Source organism: Pezoporus occidentalis, unplaced genomic scaffold (genome assembly GCF_034315485.1).
Source record: "Pezoporus occidentalis ecotype Australia unplaced genomic scaffold, CSIRO_AGI_Poc_V1 ctg603, whole genome shotgun sequence".
NCBI classification, from domain to species: Eukaryota; Metazoa; Chordata; class Aves; order Psittaciformes; family Psittacidae; genus Pezoporus; species Pezoporus occidentalis.
In genome coordinates, this window is record NW_026915948.1 from 19,411 (window position 1) to 37,272 (window position 17,862).

The following is a 17,862-nucleotide window of genomic DNA, read 5'->3' on the forward strand; positions in this document are numbered from 1 at the left end:
AGTCCCTATGGGAGCACCCCCCCAGGAGCACGCATGTGCAGCGACCCCGCCATGGGACATCGCATGTGGGACACGCGTGACCCTGCACACGTGTGACCCCGCACATACATGACCCCATACATGCATGACCATGCACACGTATGACCCTGCACACCCATGACCCCACTCACGTATGATCCCGTACACGTATGACCCCATGTATGTATGACCCCGCACACACATGACCCCGCACACACATGTGACCTGGCACACACATGACCCCGCACACACATGACCCCGCACACACATGCGACCCCGCACACACATGTGACCCGGCACACACATGTGACCCGGCACACACATGACCCCGCACACACACATGACCCCGCACACACGTGACCCCGCACACGCGTGACCCCGCACACACATGACCCCGCACACACGTGACCCCGCACACACGTGACCCCGCACACGCGTGCCCTCACCCGCTTCACGCCGTGGCCGGCTGCCGTGTCCCCGAGGCCCCGGGCGCCATGGGAGCGGGAAGGGCAGCGGGGACGGACACGGGGGGGGGGGATCGATGGATGGGGGGGGGGAAGGACAGACGGACACGGGGGGGGATGAAGGACGCGATGGGGGATGCGGGATGGAGAGAGGAGGAGGCAGGGATGAAGGGCAGAGGGAGGCAGGGATGTGGGACAGAGGGGGGGATGGATACGGGATGGGGGGATGGATACGGGATGGGGGGGATGGATACGGGATGGGGGGATGGATACGGGATGGGGGGGATGGATACGGGATGGGGGGGATGGATACGGGATGGGGGGATGCAGGGATGGATACGGGATGCAATAGAGGGATGTGAGGATGGATACGGGATGGGGGGGATGGATACGGGATGTGGGGATGGATACGGGATGCAATAGGGGGGTGCGATGAGGGATGCAGGGACAGACGGACAGGATAAGGAGGGATGCAGGGATGGACCAAGAGCCAGGCACCGGGACGCGCTGGAGGATGCAGGGGACGGGATGCAGGGACAGGGACGGGATGCGATGGGAGGGATGCGGGGACCGACACGGGGGGGATGCAGGGATGGACACGGGATGCGATGGACGGGATGCAGGGACCAACGAGGGATGCAGTGGGAGGGATGCAGGGATGGACAAGGGATGCGATGGGGGGGATGCAGGGACCGGACAAGGGATGCGATGGGGGGGATGCAGGGACCGGACTCGGGCGGGATGCGGCGGCCGAGGCCGAGGAGCCGAAGGGTCCGGCGGAAGGAGCCGAGCGGAGCCGAAGCGGCCGCGGACGGAGCCGAGGGACGGACGCGAGGACGCAGCGAGCGGCGGCGGCGGCCTCGGGGGGGGGGGGGGGGGGGGAGGGGGGGGGATGGGCCCCCCTTTCCCCTCCCCCCCCCCCGTGGCCACTGTGATGTCACGGAGCGACCGCGCTTAAAGGGACAGCGCGTTTCCCCCCCCCTCCCCCCTTCTCTGCCCCTCCCCCATCATAGGGACCCCCCTCAATGACCCCCCCCCAATTTGGGGACCCCCCCAATAGAGGGACACACACCCACCCCAAGCCTTATAACAGGGACAGAGGAACATGGGGACCCCCCCATAAAGTGGGGCTCAGGACATTGGGGACCCCTCCCCACCCCCCCGCCCAAACCGGGGTCCCAGCACTTAGGGGGCCCCCCCCCCATAAAAGGACGCAGGGTTTTGGGGTGTCCCGTCCCCCCCCCAGAGACGAACGGACTCAGGCACCGGCTCATTCGCTTTTATACTTAAAGGCATTGGGGGGGGGGGCGAAATTGGGGGTCTCGAGGGGGGTTGGGGGGGTCCGTGGTGTGCAAAGCGCCCCCCAGCTCATCCGAGGGGGGTCACAGCTGGGGGGGGGCTAAAAGGGGGGGCCCCAAACGATGGGGACCCCCTCAAATCAGTGCTGCGCTATAGGAGGAATGGGGGAATTAAAGGGGGGACCCCCCAAATAATGCCCCCCCCAAATCAGTGCTATCCTATAGTAGCAAATGGGGGGGGAAATAAAAAGGGACACCCCAAAAAAAGGGGGACCCCCTAAATCAGTGCTGTCTTATAGTAGAGATAGGGGGCAACTAAAGGGGGGACCCCCAAATGAAGGGGGGGCCCAAATCGTGGGGGAGGGGTCTTAAGTACGGGGGGAGCCCTCAAATCAGTGCTGCGCAATAGGGGGGAATAAGGGGGGGAACCCCCAAATCACTGCTGTGCTATAGTGGAGATGGCGGGGGGAATAAAGGGGGACCCCCCCAAATCACTGCTGTGCTATAGTGGGGATGGGGGAGAATAAAGGGGGGGACCACCTAAATTGGGGGGGGAGGTCTTAACTAGAGGGGACACCCCCCAAATCACTGATGTCCTATAGTGGGGAATGGGGGGTGGGGCATAAAGGAGGGGTCCCCCGATATAAGGGGCCCCCCAAATCAGTGCTGCGCTCTAATAGGGAATGAGGGGGGGGTGGGACTTAAGGGGGGACCCCCCCAAAAGGGGTCGGGGGGGGGGAGGGGGTGCGGATCTCAGACGAGGGAGCCGGGGGGGGCCGGGAGGCGCAGGTCGGGGTGCACGAAGTCGGGGTTGGTGTAGGTGAACCCCGCGAAGTCGCCTTGGTCCAGCCCGGCCAGGACCAGCTGGTCCGGGGGGGTGAGCGCGGGGGGGGCCCGCGTGAAGAACTTGTCAAAGTTCTCCCCATTGCGCCCACACTGGGGGGGGGGCACCCCAAAAATGAACCCAACCCCCCCCCCACAACGGAATGGGAGCGTCCAGAGAGGGGACCCCCGAAACAGCCCACGAATGGAGGCAGCCGAAGAGGGGGCATCAGGGATGGAGCCCCCCCAGTAATGGACGCATCCCAGTGATGGAACCCCCCCAAAAATGGATCCATCCCAGTGATGGACACCCCCAATAATGGACCCCCCAAATAATGGACCCATCCCAATATTGAACCCCCCCAATAATGGACCCCCCCAGCAATGGACCCATCCCAGTGATGAACCCCCCCCCCCCCAATAATGGACCCATCAAAGCAATGGACCCATCCCATTAATGACACCCCCCCCCATGATGGACCCCCCCCAATAACGGACCCCCCCCCAGTAATGGACCCACCCCAATAATGGACCCCCCCAATAATGGACCCATCCCAATAACGGACCCCCCCCCAATAATGGACCCATTCCAGTAATGGACCCATGCCAATAATGGCCCCCCCCAATAATGGACCCATCCAAAGAGGGGACCCCAAAACAGGGACCCCAAAAATGGACACCCACCCCCCCCCCACAACCAGGGACCCCCAAACCGCCCCCCATTGAACCACATGGACACAGCCCCCCCCCATCCAGGCACACCCGGGGGGGTCCCCCCATTTCGGGGGGGGGGGGGGGGCAGACAGGGACAGACAAAGGAGCCCGGGGGGGGGCACACGGACAGACACAGAGAGAGAAGAGCCGGGTTTAGTGCTGAGCCCCAGGGCAATGGGGGCACTATGGGGAGCTATGGGGAGCTATGGGGTGCTATGGGGGTGATAAGGGGGTACTATGGGGCGCTATAGGGGTGCTATAGGGCGATATGGGAGTGCTATGGGTGTATCTAAGGAGCGCTATGGGGGTGCTGTGGGGAGATATGGGGGCGCTATGGGGCACTATGGGGGTGTCTATGAAGTGCTATGGGGTGTTACGGGGCTCTGTGGGGCACTACGGAGGTGCTATGGGGGGGTTTACAATGGTGTTAGGGGTGCTATGGGGCACTTTACAATGGTGTTAGGGGTGCTATGGGGCACTATAGGGCATCTAGGTGGCACTATGGGGCACTATGGGGTATCTAGGGGGCACTATGGTGCACTATGGGGTATCTAGGGGGCGCTATGGGGCACTATGGGGTATCTAAGGGGCGCTATGGGGCACTATGAGGTATCTAGGGGGCACTATGGGCCACTATGAGGTATCTAGGGGGTGCTACGGGGCACCATGGGGTATCTAGGGGGAGCTATGGGGCGCTATGAGGGAACTTTGGGGCACTATGGGGGTGTCTATGGGGCTCTATGGGGTCCCCATGAGGCGCTGTGGGGCTCTATGGGGCGCTATGGGGCACTATGAGGGAACTTTGGGGCACTATGGGGCACTACAGGGGTGTCTATGGGGCACTATGGGGTCCCCCTGAGGTGCTGTGGGGCTCTATGGGGCGCTATGGGGTCCCCATGAGGTGCTGTGGGGCTCTATGGGGCGCTATGGGGTCCCTATGGGGCGCTATGGGGCACTGTGGGGCGCTGTGGGGCACTATGGGGCACTATGGGGTCCCTATGGGGCGCTGTGGGGCTCTATGGGGCGCTATGGGGTCCCTATGGGGCGCTATGGGGCACTGTGGGGCGCTGTGGGGCACTATGGGGCACTATGGGGTCCCTATGGGGCGCTGTGGGGCTCTATGGGGCGCTATGGGGTCCCTATGGGGCGCTGTGGGGCACTCACCGGCTGTGGGGTGAAGGGGGGGGGCAGCTCCAGCCGCTCGAGGCGCTCCCAGTCCGTGCGCCGGAAGAAGGGGTGGGAGCGGACGTCCTGCTCCCCCCCCGGCCCCGCTCCCAGACGCTTCCCAGGGTGCTTGGTCAGGAACTGGGGGGCAGCGGCGGTCACGGACCCATAGAGACCCATAGAGACCCCATAGAGACCCATAGAGACCCATAGAGACCCATAGAGACCCATAGAGACCCATAGAGACCCCAAAGATAGCCATAGAGACCATAGAGACCCATAGAGACCCATAGAGACCCCAAAGATAGCCATAGAGACCATAGAGACCCATAGAGACCCATAGAGACCCCAAAGATAGCCATAGAGACCATAGAGACCCATAGAGACCCATAGAGACCCCAAAGATAGCCATAGAGACCCATAGAGACCCATAGAGACCCCAAAGATAGCCATAGAGACCATAGAGACCCATAGAGACCCATGGAGGCCATAGAGACCCATAGAGACCCATAGAGACCCCATAGAGACCCATAGAGACCCATAGAGACCCATAGAGACCCCATAGAGACCCATAGAGACCCATAGAGACCCCATAGAGACCCATAGAGACCCATAGAGACCCATAGAGACCCCATAGAGACCCATAGAGACCCATAGAGACCCATAGAGACCAAAGAGACCCATAGAGACCAAAGAGACCCATAGAGACCCACAGAGACCCATAGAGACCATAGAGACCATAGACCCAAAGGGACCCATAGAGGCCATAGAGACCCATATTGACCCACAGAGACCCATAGAGACCAAAGAGACCCATAGAGACCCCATAGAGACCCATAGGGGCCCATAGAGACCATAGAGACCCATATGAACCATAGAGACCCATAGAGACCATAGGGACCATAGGAACCATAGAGACCCAGAGAGACCCAGAGCACACAAACCCAAACCCAAACCCTAACCCTAACCCTAACCCTAACCCTAACCCTAACCCTAACCCTAACCCTGACCCTGACCCTGACCCCAACCCTGACCCTGACCCTAACCCTCAGCCCCCCAAAACCAGCCCAAACCGCCCCACGTCAGCCCCAAATGAGCCAAAATCCCGGGAATTGAGCCCAAACGCACCTGCCCGGCCAGCATCTCGTAGAGCAGCACCCCAAAGGACCACCAGTCCACGGACTTGCCATAGGGCTGGTACGCGATGATCTGGGGGGAGGCAAAGGGGGGGTCCTGGGGCACGGGGACCCCAAACCCCCCCCCCATGGTGGGGTCCCCCCCATTGCGCTGGGTGATCCCCATTGCTGGGTCACCCCCATCTCCCTGTAGTGCCCCATAGCCCCCATAGCACCATAGCCCCATACTCCCCATAGCCTCCATAACCCCCATATCCCCCTTAGCGCCCCATGGGCCCCATAGCCCCCATATCCTCCATAGCCCCCGTTGCCCCCATACCCCCCACAGTGCCCCATAGCCCCATATACCCCATAGCGCCCCATAGCGCCCCATGGGCCCAATAGCCCCCATGTCCCCCATAACCCCCATTGCCCCCATACCCCCCACAGTGTCCCATAGCCCCATATACCCCATCGCGCCCCTTAGCGCCCCATGGGCCCAATAGCCCCCATATCCCCCATTACCCCCATTGCCCCCATACCCCCCATAGAGCCCCATAGCCCCCATTGCCCCCATAACCCCCTTATCCCCCATCGCGCCCCATAGTGCCCCATAGCCCCCATATCCCCCCATCGTGCCTCATAGTGCCCCATATCCCCCATTGCGCCCCATATCCCTCATCACGCCCCATAGCCCCCATAGTGCCCCATAGCCCCCCACAGCTCCCCATAGCCCCCCACAGCTCCCCATAGCCCCCCACAGCGCCCCATAGCGCCCCATAGCCCCCATAGTGCCCCATAGCCCCCATAGCGCCCCATAGCCCCCATAGTGCCCCATAGCCCCCCACAGCTCCCCATAGCCCCCCACAGCGCCCCATAGCCCCCCACAGCTCCCCATAGCCCCCATAGCCCCCCACAGCGCCCCATAGCCCCCCACAGCGCCCCACAGCGCCCCATAGCCCCCCACAGCGCCCCATAGCCCCCCACAGCGCCCCATAGCGCCCCATAGCCCCCATAGTGCCCCATATCCCCCATAGCGCCCCATAGCCCCCATAGTGCCCCATAGCCCCCCACAGCTCCCCTCCCCATAGCGCCCCATAGCCCCCCACAGCGCCCCATAGCCCCCCACAGCGCCCCATAGCGCCCCATAGCGCCCCCATAGCGCCCCATATCCCCGATCGCGCCCCATAGCCCCCATAGTGCCCCATAGCCCCCCACAGCTCCCCACAGCGCCCCACAGCGCCCCATAGCGGCACCTCGGGGGCGATGTAGTCGGGGGTGCCGCAGAAGGTCCTGGTGGTGGCTCCCGGGAACATGTTCTCCTTGCACATCCCGAAGTCCGTGATCTTCACGTGACCCTGGGCGTCCAGCATCACGTTATCCAGCTTCAGATCCCTTGGGGGGGTGGGGGGGGGGGTGAGCAATGGGGCGGCCCCATGGCGTGGTTGGGGGGAGCCCCCATAAAGGCGGGGTTCGGGGGGGGGGGGGGGCACCGGTAGATGATGCCTTGGTTGTGGAGGAAGAAGAGGCCGATGGCGATCTCGGCTGCGTAGAACCTGGGGGGCAAGGGGGGGCATTGGGGTGAATGGGGGGCATTGGGGTGAATGGGGGGCATTGGGGTGAATGGGGGGGTATTGGGGTGAATGGGGGGCATTGGGGTGAATGGGGGGGTATTGGGGTGAATGGGGGGCATTGGGGTGAATGGGGGGCGTTGGTATGGGGGGGCATTGGGGTGAATGGGGGGTATTGGGGTGAATGGGGGGTATTGGTATGGGGGGGCATTTGTATGGGGGGGGCATTGGGGTGAATGGGGGGCATTGGGGTGAATGGGGGGCATTGGGGTGAATGGGGGGTATTGGTATGGGGGGGCATTGGGGTGAATGGGGGGGTATTGGGGTGAATGGGGGGGTATTGGTGTGAATGGGGGGCATTGGTATGGGGGGGCATTGGGGTGAATGGGGGGTATTGGGGTGAATGGGGGGGTATTGGGGTGCATGGGGGGTATTGGGGTGAATGGGGGGTATTGGGGTGCATGGGGGTATTGGGGTGAATGGGGGGCATTGGTATGGGGGGGCATTGGGGTGAATGGGGGGCATATTGGGGTGAATGGGGGGTATTGGGGTGAATGGGGGGGTATTGGGGTGAATGGGGGGCATTGGTATGGGGGGGCATTGGGGTGAATGGGGGGCATATTGGGGTGAATGGGGGGTATTGGTATGGGGGGGCATTGGGGTGAATGGGGGGGTATTGGGGTGAATGGGGGGGTATTGGGGTGAATGGGGGGCGTTGGTATGGGGGGACATTGCTATTGGGGTGTCATTGTTATGGGGGGGCATTGGGGTGAATGGGGGCATATTGGGGTGAATGGGGGGCGTTGGTATGGGGGGCATTGGGGTGAATGGGGGGGTATTGGGGTGAATGGGGGGTATTGGTATGGGGGGCATTGGGGTGAATGGGGGGTATTGGGGTGAATGGGGGGCATTGGTATGGGGGTGCATTGGGGTGAATGGGGGGGTATTGGTATTGGGGGGCATTGGGGTGAATGGGGGGTATTGGGGTGAATGGGGGGGTATTGGGGTGAATGTATTCGGGTATGGGGGGCATTGGGGTGAATGGGGGGGTATTGGGGTGAATGGGGGCATTGGGGTGAATGGGGGGGTATTGGGGTGAATGGGGGGTATTGGGGTGAATGGGGGGCATTGGGGTGAATGGGGGGGTATTGGGGTGAATGGGGGGCATTGGTATGGGGGGGCATTGGGGTGAATGGGGGGGTATTGGGGTGAATGGGGGGCATTGGTATGGGGGGGCATTGGGGTGAATGGGGGGTATTGGTATGGGGGGGCATTGGGGTGAATGGGGGGGTATTGTGGTGAATGGGGGGCATTGGTATGGGGGGGCATTGGGGTGAATGGGGGGGCATTGGGGTGAATGGGGGGGTATTGGGGTGAATGGGGGGCGTTGGTATGGGGGAGGCATTTGTATGGGGGGCATTGGGGTGAATGGGGAGGGGGAAATGGGAGGTTGGGGGGCGAGCAAGAGGGGTTGGTAGTCCCAATGGGGGGGGGGGGCACGTGGGGGGTATCTGGGGTCAATGGGGGGACACTTGGGGGTCAAGCGGGGGCATTTGGGGTCAATGGGAGGCACTTAAGGGGTCAATGCAGGGATACTTGGGGGTCAATGGGGGGCACTTGGGGGTCAATGGGAGGACTCTTGGGGGTCAATGGGGAGTATTCAGGGGTCAACGGGGGTATCTGGGTCAATGGGGGGCACTTAAGGGTTAATGGGGGTATTTGAGGGGTATTTGGGGCCAATGGGGGGGTATTTGGGGGTCAATGGGGGGCATTTGGGGGTCAATGGGGGCATTTGGGGGTCAATGGGGGCACTTAAGGGTTAATGGGGGTATTTGAGGGGTATTTGGGGGTCAATGGGGGGCATTTGGGGGTCAATGGGGGCATTTGGGGGTCAATGGGGGCACTTACGGGTTAATGGGGGTATTTGAGGGGTATTTGGGGCCAATGGGGGGGTATTTGGGGGTCAATGGGGGCACTTAAGGGTTAATGGGGGTATTTGAGGGGTATTTGAGGGTCAATGGGGGGCATTTGGGGGTCAATGGGGGCATTTGGGGGTCAATGGGGGCACTTACGGGTTAGTGGGGGTATTTGAGGGGTATTTGGGGGTCAATGGGGGCATTTGGGGGTCAATGGGGGCACTTACGGGTTAGTGGGGGTATTTGAGGGGTATTTGGGGGTCAATGGGGGCATTTGGGGGTCACCACGTATTCCATGGAAATAGAGGCGGTCCTGGGGGGCGTGGCCAGCGGGACACGTGCATAGCTCCCCCATCAGCTCTTTGAACTTGCCGACCTGCTGGATGTGGTACATGAGGTCCCCGCCGGTGACGTATTCCATGACGAAATAGAGGCGGTCCTGGGGGGCGTGGCCAGCGGGGACACGTGACCCATAGCTCCCCCATCAGCCCCCCATTACCCACCTATAACCCCATAGCCACCATAGGCCCCCATAAACCCATAGCCCTCACAGAGCCCATAGAACCCTAGCCCCATAGCCCCCCATAGCCCCCATAGCCCCCCATAGCCCGATAGCCCCACAGCCACCATCGCCCCGTAGCCCCCCATAGCCCCATAACGCCCCATTACAACCCCATACCCCCCATAGCCACACAGCCCCCATTACAGCCCCACAGCTCGCATTACACCCCCACAGCCCCATTACCCCCATTACACCTCCATAGCCCCATAGCCCCCATAGCCCCCTACCCTCCATAGCCCCCATTACACCCCTATACCCCCATAGAGTCCCATTACCCACCATCACCCCCATTAGCCCCCACACCCCCCCATAGTGCCCCATAAAGCCCCATTACCCCCAAAGCCCCCCATCAACCCCCAGAGACCCCCATAGCGCCCCATTAGCCCCCCCAGCCCCCATACCCCCATCACCCCCCATACCCCCACTACCCCCCGTTAACCCCCATCACCCCCTATGTCCCCCATAGCCCCACAGACCCCATTACCCCCCATTGCCCCCCATAGTCCCCTATCCCCCACAGCCCCATAGCCCCTCATCATGCCCCATTACCCCCTATGTCCCCCATACCCCCCATAACCCATTACCCTCCATACCCCCCATAGTGCCCCATAGCCCCAATACCCCCATACGCCCCCATAGTGCCCCATAGCCCCAATACCCCCATACGCCCCCATCACCCCCCATAGCCCCATAGTGCCCCATAGCCCCAATACCCCCATATGCCCCCATAGTGCCCCATACCCCCAATACCCCCATACGCCCCCATAGTGCCCCATAGCCCCAATACCCCCATACGCCCCCATCACCCCCCATAGCCCCATAGTGCCCCATAGCCCCAATACCCCCATACACCCCCATAGTGCCCCATAGCCCCAATACCCCCATACTCCCCCATCACCCCCCATCGCCCCATAGCGCCCCATAGCCCCAATACCCCCATACTCCCCCATCACCCCCCATAGCCCCATAGCGCCCCATTCCCCTCACCGCGGTCTGGAAGGTGGAGTGCAGGTGGGTCAGGAAGTGGGGCCGGGGCCCCAGGGCCAGCACACGCCGCTCCACCATGGTGCAGGCGGCGTCGTCGTCCTGGACCACCACGTCCTTCTTGAGGATCTTGATGGCGAAGAGCTCGGCCGTGCCGCGCCGCTCTGCCAGCATCACCTGCGCGCACCGCGCCCGTTTTCAGCCTCCCCGCGCCCGTTTTCAGCCTCCCCGCGCCCGTTTTGCGGCGTTTTCGTGCTCCCCGCAACCGTTTTCGGGGTCCCCCAGCCCGTTTCTGGGGTTCTTTTGGGCGGTTCTGTGCTCCCCGCGCCCGTTTTCAGCCTCGCCGCGCCCGTTTTCAGCCTCCCCGCGCCCGTTTTGCGGCGTTTTCGCGCCCCCCGCAGCCATCGCCGGGGTCGTTTGGGGCGTTTCTGTGCTCCCCGTGCCCGTTTCTGCCTTCCTCGCGCCCGCCTCGGGGGGGTTCGTGACCGGTTCGGGCTCCCCACGCCCGTTTTTGGGCGTTTTCGTGCTCCCCGCAACCGTTTTCGGGGTCCCCCGGCCCGTTTCTGGGGTTCTTTTGGGCGGTTTTGTGCTCCCCGTGACCGTTTTTGGGCGCTTCAGGGCTCCCTGCAACCGTTTTCGGGGTCCTGTTTTGCGTTTTCGGGGTCCCCGTGCCCGTTTTGGGGGTTCTTTTGAGCGGTTTTGTGTTCCCCATGCCCGTTTTTGGGTTCCTCTTGCCCGTTTTGTGGGGTTTTGTGACCGGTTTTGGGGTCCCCGAGCCCGTTTTTGGGGTCTCCAAGCCCATTTTCACGGTCCCTTTGCCTGTTTCTGCCCCCCCCGGGCGGTTTTTGGGGTCCCTTTGACAGTTTTTGGGGTCCCGAAGCCCGTTGATGGGGTCTCCAAGCCCATTTTTGGGGTCTCTGCCCGTTTTCGGGATCCCCGCAACAGTTTTCGGGGTCCTTTGGGGCATTTTTGTGCTCCCCATGCCCGTTTTTATGTTCCTCATATCCATTTTGGTATTCCTCTTGCTGATCTGGGGGGATTTTGTGCCCGTTTGGGGTCCTGTTGGCCGTTTTAGGGGCTCCCCGCAAGTTTTTCGGGTCGCTTTGACTGGTTTTGGGGTTGCTTTGACCGTTTTTGGGGTCCCCAAGCCCATTTTCAGGTCCCTTTGCCCGTTTTCAGGTCCCTTTGCCCGTTTTGGGGTCCCTTTGCCCATTTTGGGGTCCCTTTGCCCGTTTTCAGGTCCCTTTGCCCGTTTTCGGGGTCCCTTTGCCCGTTTCGGGGTCCCTTTGCCCGTTTTCAGGTCCCTTTGCCCGTTTCAGGGTCCCTTTGCCCGTTTTCAGGTCCCTTTGCCCGTTTTCAGGTCCCTTTGCCCGTTTTCAGGTCCCTTTGCCCGTTTTCAGGTCCCTTTGCCCATTTTCGGGGTCCCTTTGCCCGTTTCGGGGTCCCTTTGCCCGTTTTGGGGTCCCCAAGCCCATTTTTGGGGTCCCTTTGCCCATTTTTGGGGTCCCCAAGCCCATTTTTGGGGTCCCTTTGCCCATTTTTGGGGTCCCTTTGCCCGTTTCGGGGTCCCTTTGCCCGTTTTCAGGTCCCTTTGCCCGTTTTGGGGTCCCTTTGCCCGTTTTGGGGTCCCTTTGCCCATTTTGGGGTCCCCAAGCCCATTTTTGGGTTCCCTTTGCCCGTTTCGGGGTCCCTTTGCCCGTTTTGGGGTCCCTTTGCCCGTTTTCGGGGTCCCTTTGCCCATTTTGGGGTCCCCAAGCCCATTTTTGGGGTCCCTTTGCCCATTTTTGGGTTCCCTTTGCCCATTTTCGGGGTCCTTTTCCCCGTTTTCAGGTCCCTTTGCCCGTTTTCAGGTCCCTTTGCCTGTTTTGGGGTCCCTTTGCCCGTTTCGGGGTCCTTTTCCCTGTTTTCAGGTCCCTTTGCCCGTTTTCGGGGTCCCTTTGCCCGTTTTCGGGGTCCCTTTGCCCGTTTCGGGGTCCTTTTCCCCGTTTTCAGGTCCCACCTTGCCGAAGCTGCCCTTGCCCAGCACCATCAGGAAGGTGAAGTCCCCGAGCCGCGAGCGCCCGGAGCTGAAGAAGCCGCGTTTGGGGTCTGTGGGGCTGGGGGACGGCGACGGCGCCGGAGAAGGGCCCGGCCCCCTGCGCACTTTCTGCGGGGTCAGCGGGGGGCACGGGGTCAGCATGGGGTCACGGGTGAGGGGTTACCGAGGGGTCAAAGGTAACCAGGGGTTACCATTACCTCGTAGAGCTCCAATGGGTAGTTACAAGCCTGGAAGAGATGGGGCGGGGGGGGGGGTGTCAGTGGGGCTCAATGGGGCCCATAGGGCTCAAGGGGGCTCAAGGGGGTTCAAGGGGGCTCAAGGGGTGGGTCATCACCTCGAACTTGGGCCGGAGGCCACAGTCGTCGGTGTCGGCCACGGGGACGTTGTAGTATTCGCCCTCCTCCTGGTTCAGCAGCTTGAACCTGGCAATGGGGCAATGGGGGCAATGGGGGCAATGGGGGAAATGGGGACAATGGGGACAATGGGGGCAATGGGGGCAATGGGGTAATGCGGATCAGTGGGGATCAATGGGCTCAATAGGGGTCAATGGGTCTTAGTAGCAGTCAGTGGGCTCAATGGGGCTCAATGGGGGTCAGTGGGTACCAATGGGGTTCAGTGGGGCTCAACAGGCTCAATGGGGGTCAATGGGGTGTAATGGAGTCAATGGGACTCAATGGGGCTCAATGGGGGGCAATGGGGCTCAGTGGGGTCAATGGCTGTCAATGGGGACCAACGGGTATCAATGGGTATCAATGGGTGTCAATAGGGCTCAACTGGGGTCAATGGGTGTCAATAGGGCTCAATGGGGATCAATGGGTGTCAATGGGGCTCAATGGTGGTCAATGGGGCTCAATGGGGGTCAGTGGAGGTCAGTTGGGCTCAATGGGGGTCACTGGGGGTCAATGGGGGTCAGTGGGGCTCAGTGGGGGTCAGTGGGGGTCAATGGGGCTCAATGGGGGTCAATGGGGCTCAATGGGTGTCAATGGGGCTCAATGGGGCTCAATGGGGCTCAATGGGTGTCAATAGGGCTCAATGGGGGTCAATGGGTGTCAATGGGGCTCAATGGGGGTCAATGGGTGTCAATAGGGCTCAGTGGGGGTCAATGGGTGTCAATGGGGCTCAATGGGTGTCAATGGGGCTCAATGGGTGTCAATGGTGTCAGTGGGGCTCAATGGGTGTCAATGGGGCTCAATGGGGACCAATGGGTGTCAATAGGGCTCAGTGGGGGTCAATGGGTGTCAATGGGGCTCAATGGGTGTCAATGGGGCTCAATGGGTGTCAATGGTGTCAGTGGGGCTCCATGGGGTCCCCCCGTGCTCACCACCCGTCCACGTGGCCCTTGAGCAGCTCAGCCACCCCAAAGCTCATGGCGCCCATGAAGTCGTTGCGGGAGGTGCGGTCCCAGTCCCACACCTCCACCGAGAGGCGGCGCTCGGAGTCCCCGGGGCGCAGCGTGCTGGGGGCAGGGGGGTCAGGGGTGGGTCATGGGTGGGGCAAGGGTGGGGCATGGGTGGGGCATGGGTGGGACATGGGTGGGACATGGGTGGGGCATGTGTGGGGCATGGGTGGGGCATGGGTGGGACATGGGTGGGACATGGGTGGGGCATGGGTGGGTCATGGGTGGGACATGGGTGGGGCATGGGTGGGGCATGGGTGGGACATGGGTGGGACATGGGTGGGTCATGGGTGGGTCATGGGTGGGGCATGGGTGGGACATGGGTGGGGCATGGGTGGGACATGGGTGGGTCATGGGTGGGGCATGGGTGGGTCATGGGTGGGGCATGGGTGGGACATGGGTGGGGCATGGGTGGGACATGGGTGGGGCATGGGTGGGACATGGGTGGGGCGTGGGTGGGGCATGGGTGGGGCATGGGTGGGTCATGGGTGGGTCATGGGTGGGACATGGGTGGGGCATGGGTGGGGCATGGGAGGGGCATGGGTGGGGCATGGATGGGACATGGATGGGACATGGGTGGGGCATGGATGGGACATGGATGGGACATGGGTGGGGCATGGGTGGGACATGGGTGGGTCATGGGTGGGTCATGGGTGGGGCATGGGTGGGACATGGGTGGGGCATGGGTGGGGCATGGATGGGACATGTATGACACTCATATGTCACACGTATAACACTCATATGGCACACAAGACACACATGACACACACACGACACACGCAAAACATGTACGACACACTTATGACATATACATACAACACACTCCTGACACACATAAGACACACATGACACATGTATGACCCATATATATGACACACGTACGACACACAACACACATACGACACACGTATTACACATGTATGACACATTCATATGACACACGTACGACACACAACACACGGCACACGTATGACACGATACAGATATGACACACGTATGACACATTCATATGACACACAACACACGCATGACACACATGACACACACTTGACACAGGACACATACGATACACGCATGACACACACATGACACACGTGACCCACACTTGACACAGGACACATGCGATACACGCATGACACACACATGACACACGTATGTTGCCCCGCTCACAAGAGGAAGGCCTCGTTCCACACGGGGTTGAGCGTGGCCTTCACCGTCCGCGTCTTCTGCTTGGAGAGGTTCTTGGGGTCCGGGATCAGCTTCAGCTTCACGTAGGGATCCGAGAGCCCGTTGGGATCCATCGGGATCAGGTTCCGCGCCTCCCCCACTGCGGGCGGGGGGGGGAAGGGAACCAGGAGTGGGTCTGGGGGTCCGGGGGGGGGTTGGGGGGCGTTTCAGGGGTGTTTTGGGGCTTTTTGGGTGTTTCAGGGGCAGTTTTTGGGTGTTTCAGGGGCAGGTTTGGGTGTTTCAGGGGCAGTTTGGGTGTTTCAGGGGCAGGTTTGGGTGTTTCAGGGGCGGTTTGGGGTATTTCATATTCGTTTCGGGGGCTTCAGGGGTGTTTTGGGGAGATTTTGGGTGTTTCAGGGGCAGTTTTAGGTGTTTTGGAGGCATTTTTTGGTGTTTCAGGTACATTTTGGGGTGTTTCAGGGCGGTTTGGACCATTTTGGTGTGCTTCAGAGGCATTTCTGGGTGTTCCAGGGGTGTTTTGGGACAGTTTTGGGGTGTTTCAGCGCCGGTTTTGCGTGTTTCAGTTGCTTTTTGGGGGTTTGTAGGGCGTTTCAGGTGCGATTTTGCATGTTTCAGAGGTGTTTCTGAGTGTTTCAGAGGCGTTTCTGGGCGTTTCAGGGGTGTTTTGGGGCATTTTTGGGTGTTTCAGAGGCATTTTGAGGCGTTTTTGGGTGTTTCCTGTGGGTTTTGGGGTGTTTCTGGGGCGGTTTTGGGTGTTTCAGAGGCGTTTTGAGGCATTTTGGGGTGTTTCCTGGGGGTTTTGGGGTGTTTCTGGGGCGTTTTTGGGTGTTTCAGAGGCGTTTTGAGGCATTTTGGGGTGTTTCCTGGGCGTTTTGGGGTGTTTCTGGGGCGGTTTTGGGTGTTTCAAAGGCGTTTTGAGGCATTTTGGGGTGTTTCCTGGGCGTTTTGGGGTGTTTCTGGGGCGTTTTTGGGTGTTTCAGAGGCGTTTTGAGGCGTTTTTGGGTGTTTCTGGGCCCCTGCTCCGTTACCGGTGACGTGCAGCTGCTCCCCCGGCAGCGCCTGGATGCGGAGCTGCAGGCGGCCGCGGCGCTCGGTGTGGTCGACGCCGCAGAGGCTGGGCACGCTCTGCACGCAGCGCTTGTGCACGTTCATCTCGCAGCCTGCACCCATTGAACCCCATTGAACCCCATTGAACCCCATTGAACCCCATTGAGCACCCATTGAACCCCATTGAACCCCATTGAACCCCATTGAGCACCCATTGAACCCCATTGAACCCCATTGAACCCCATTGAGCACCCACTGAACCCCACTGAACCCCACTGAACCCCATTGAACCCCATTGAGCACCCATTGAACCCCACTGAACCCCATTGAACCCCATTGAGCACCCATTGAACCCCATTGAGCAACCAGTGAACCCCATTGAGCAACCAGTGAACCCCAATGAACCCCATTGAGCACCCATTGAACCCCATTGAGCACCCATTGAACCCCATTGAACCCCATTGAACCCCATTGAGCACCCATTGAGAGCCCATTGAGCACCCATTGAACCCCATTGAGCAACCAGTGAACCCCAATGAACCCCATTGAGCACCCATTGAACCCCATTGAGCACCCATTGAACCCCACTGAACCCCATTGAACCCCATTGAACCCCACTGAACCCCATTGAGCACCCATTGAGAACCCATTGAGAGCCCATTGAACCCCATTAAACCCCTTGAACCCCATTGAGCACCCATTGAGCACCCATTGAACCCCATTGAACCCCATTAAACCCCTTGAACCCCATTGAGCACCCACTGAACCGCATTGTGCACCCACTGAACTCCATTAGGCACCCATTACCCCATTACCCCCATTGCCCCCCATAGCGCATCCATGGCTCACAGGAGCACTTCATGCCCTGGTGCACCAGCCCATAGAGCAGGGAGCCGCAGTGGTCGCAGAAGGTGGGGCTGCTGTAGCTGTGCAGCCGGAAGCGGTGCTTGTTCCGGGGGTCCTGGGGGATGCACATGGTGGTCCACATGCACCCCCCCAACAGGCACCGGTTACCCCCCATAGGAACACAATTACCCCCCCAACAGGCACCGATTACCCCCCATAGGAACACAATTACCCCCCAACAGGCACCGATTACCCCCCATAGGAACACAATTACCCCCATAGGAACACAATTACCCCCCCAGACACCAATTACCCCCCATAGGAACACAATTACGCCCCCAGACACCAATTACCCCCATAGGAACACAATTACCCCCCCAGACACCAATGACCCCCATAGGAACACAATTACCCCCCAACAGGCACCAATTACCCCCCATAGGAACACAATTACGCCCCCAGACACCAATTACCCCCATAGGAACACAATTACCCCCCACAGGAACACAATTACCCCCCATAGGAACACAATTACCACCCTCAGGAACACAATTAACACACATAGACACCAATTACCCCATAGAAACCCAATTACCACCATAGACACCAATTACCCCCCATAGGAACACAATTACCACCCACAGGAACCCAATTACCCCCATAGACACCAATTACCCCCCATAGGAACACAATTACCCCCCCAGACACCAATTACCCCC

At 60.5% G+C, this 17,862-nt stretch overlaps 1 protein-coding gene across 1 annotated transcript; it reads right to left on the bottom strand.

Annotated features, from left to right (window-relative positions):
• Window positions 1-2,510: 2,510 nt before the first annotated feature.
• On the bottom strand, window positions 2,511-17,273 carry PRKCG (protein kinase C gamma). The gene is made up of 14 exons (XM_062639533.1): window positions 17,147-17,273; window positions 16,279-16,410; window positions 15,233-15,389; window positions 13,988-14,122; window positions 13,001-13,088; window positions 12,864-12,893; window positions 12,628-12,774; window positions 10,632-10,805; window positions 9,419-9,521; window positions 7,089-7,140; window positions 6,852-6,990; window positions 5,601-5,689; window positions 4,481-4,712; window positions 2,511-2,716 (listed from the first exon to the last, which is right to left on the bottom strand). The coding sequence occupies exons 1-14, from the start codon at window positions 17,271-17,273 to the stop codon at window positions 2,534-2,536; spliced, it is 1,788 nt and encodes a 595-aa protein (XP_062495517.1). The 3' UTR covers window positions 2,511-2,533.
• Between the last annotated feature and the right edge of the window lie 589 nt (window positions 17,274-17,862).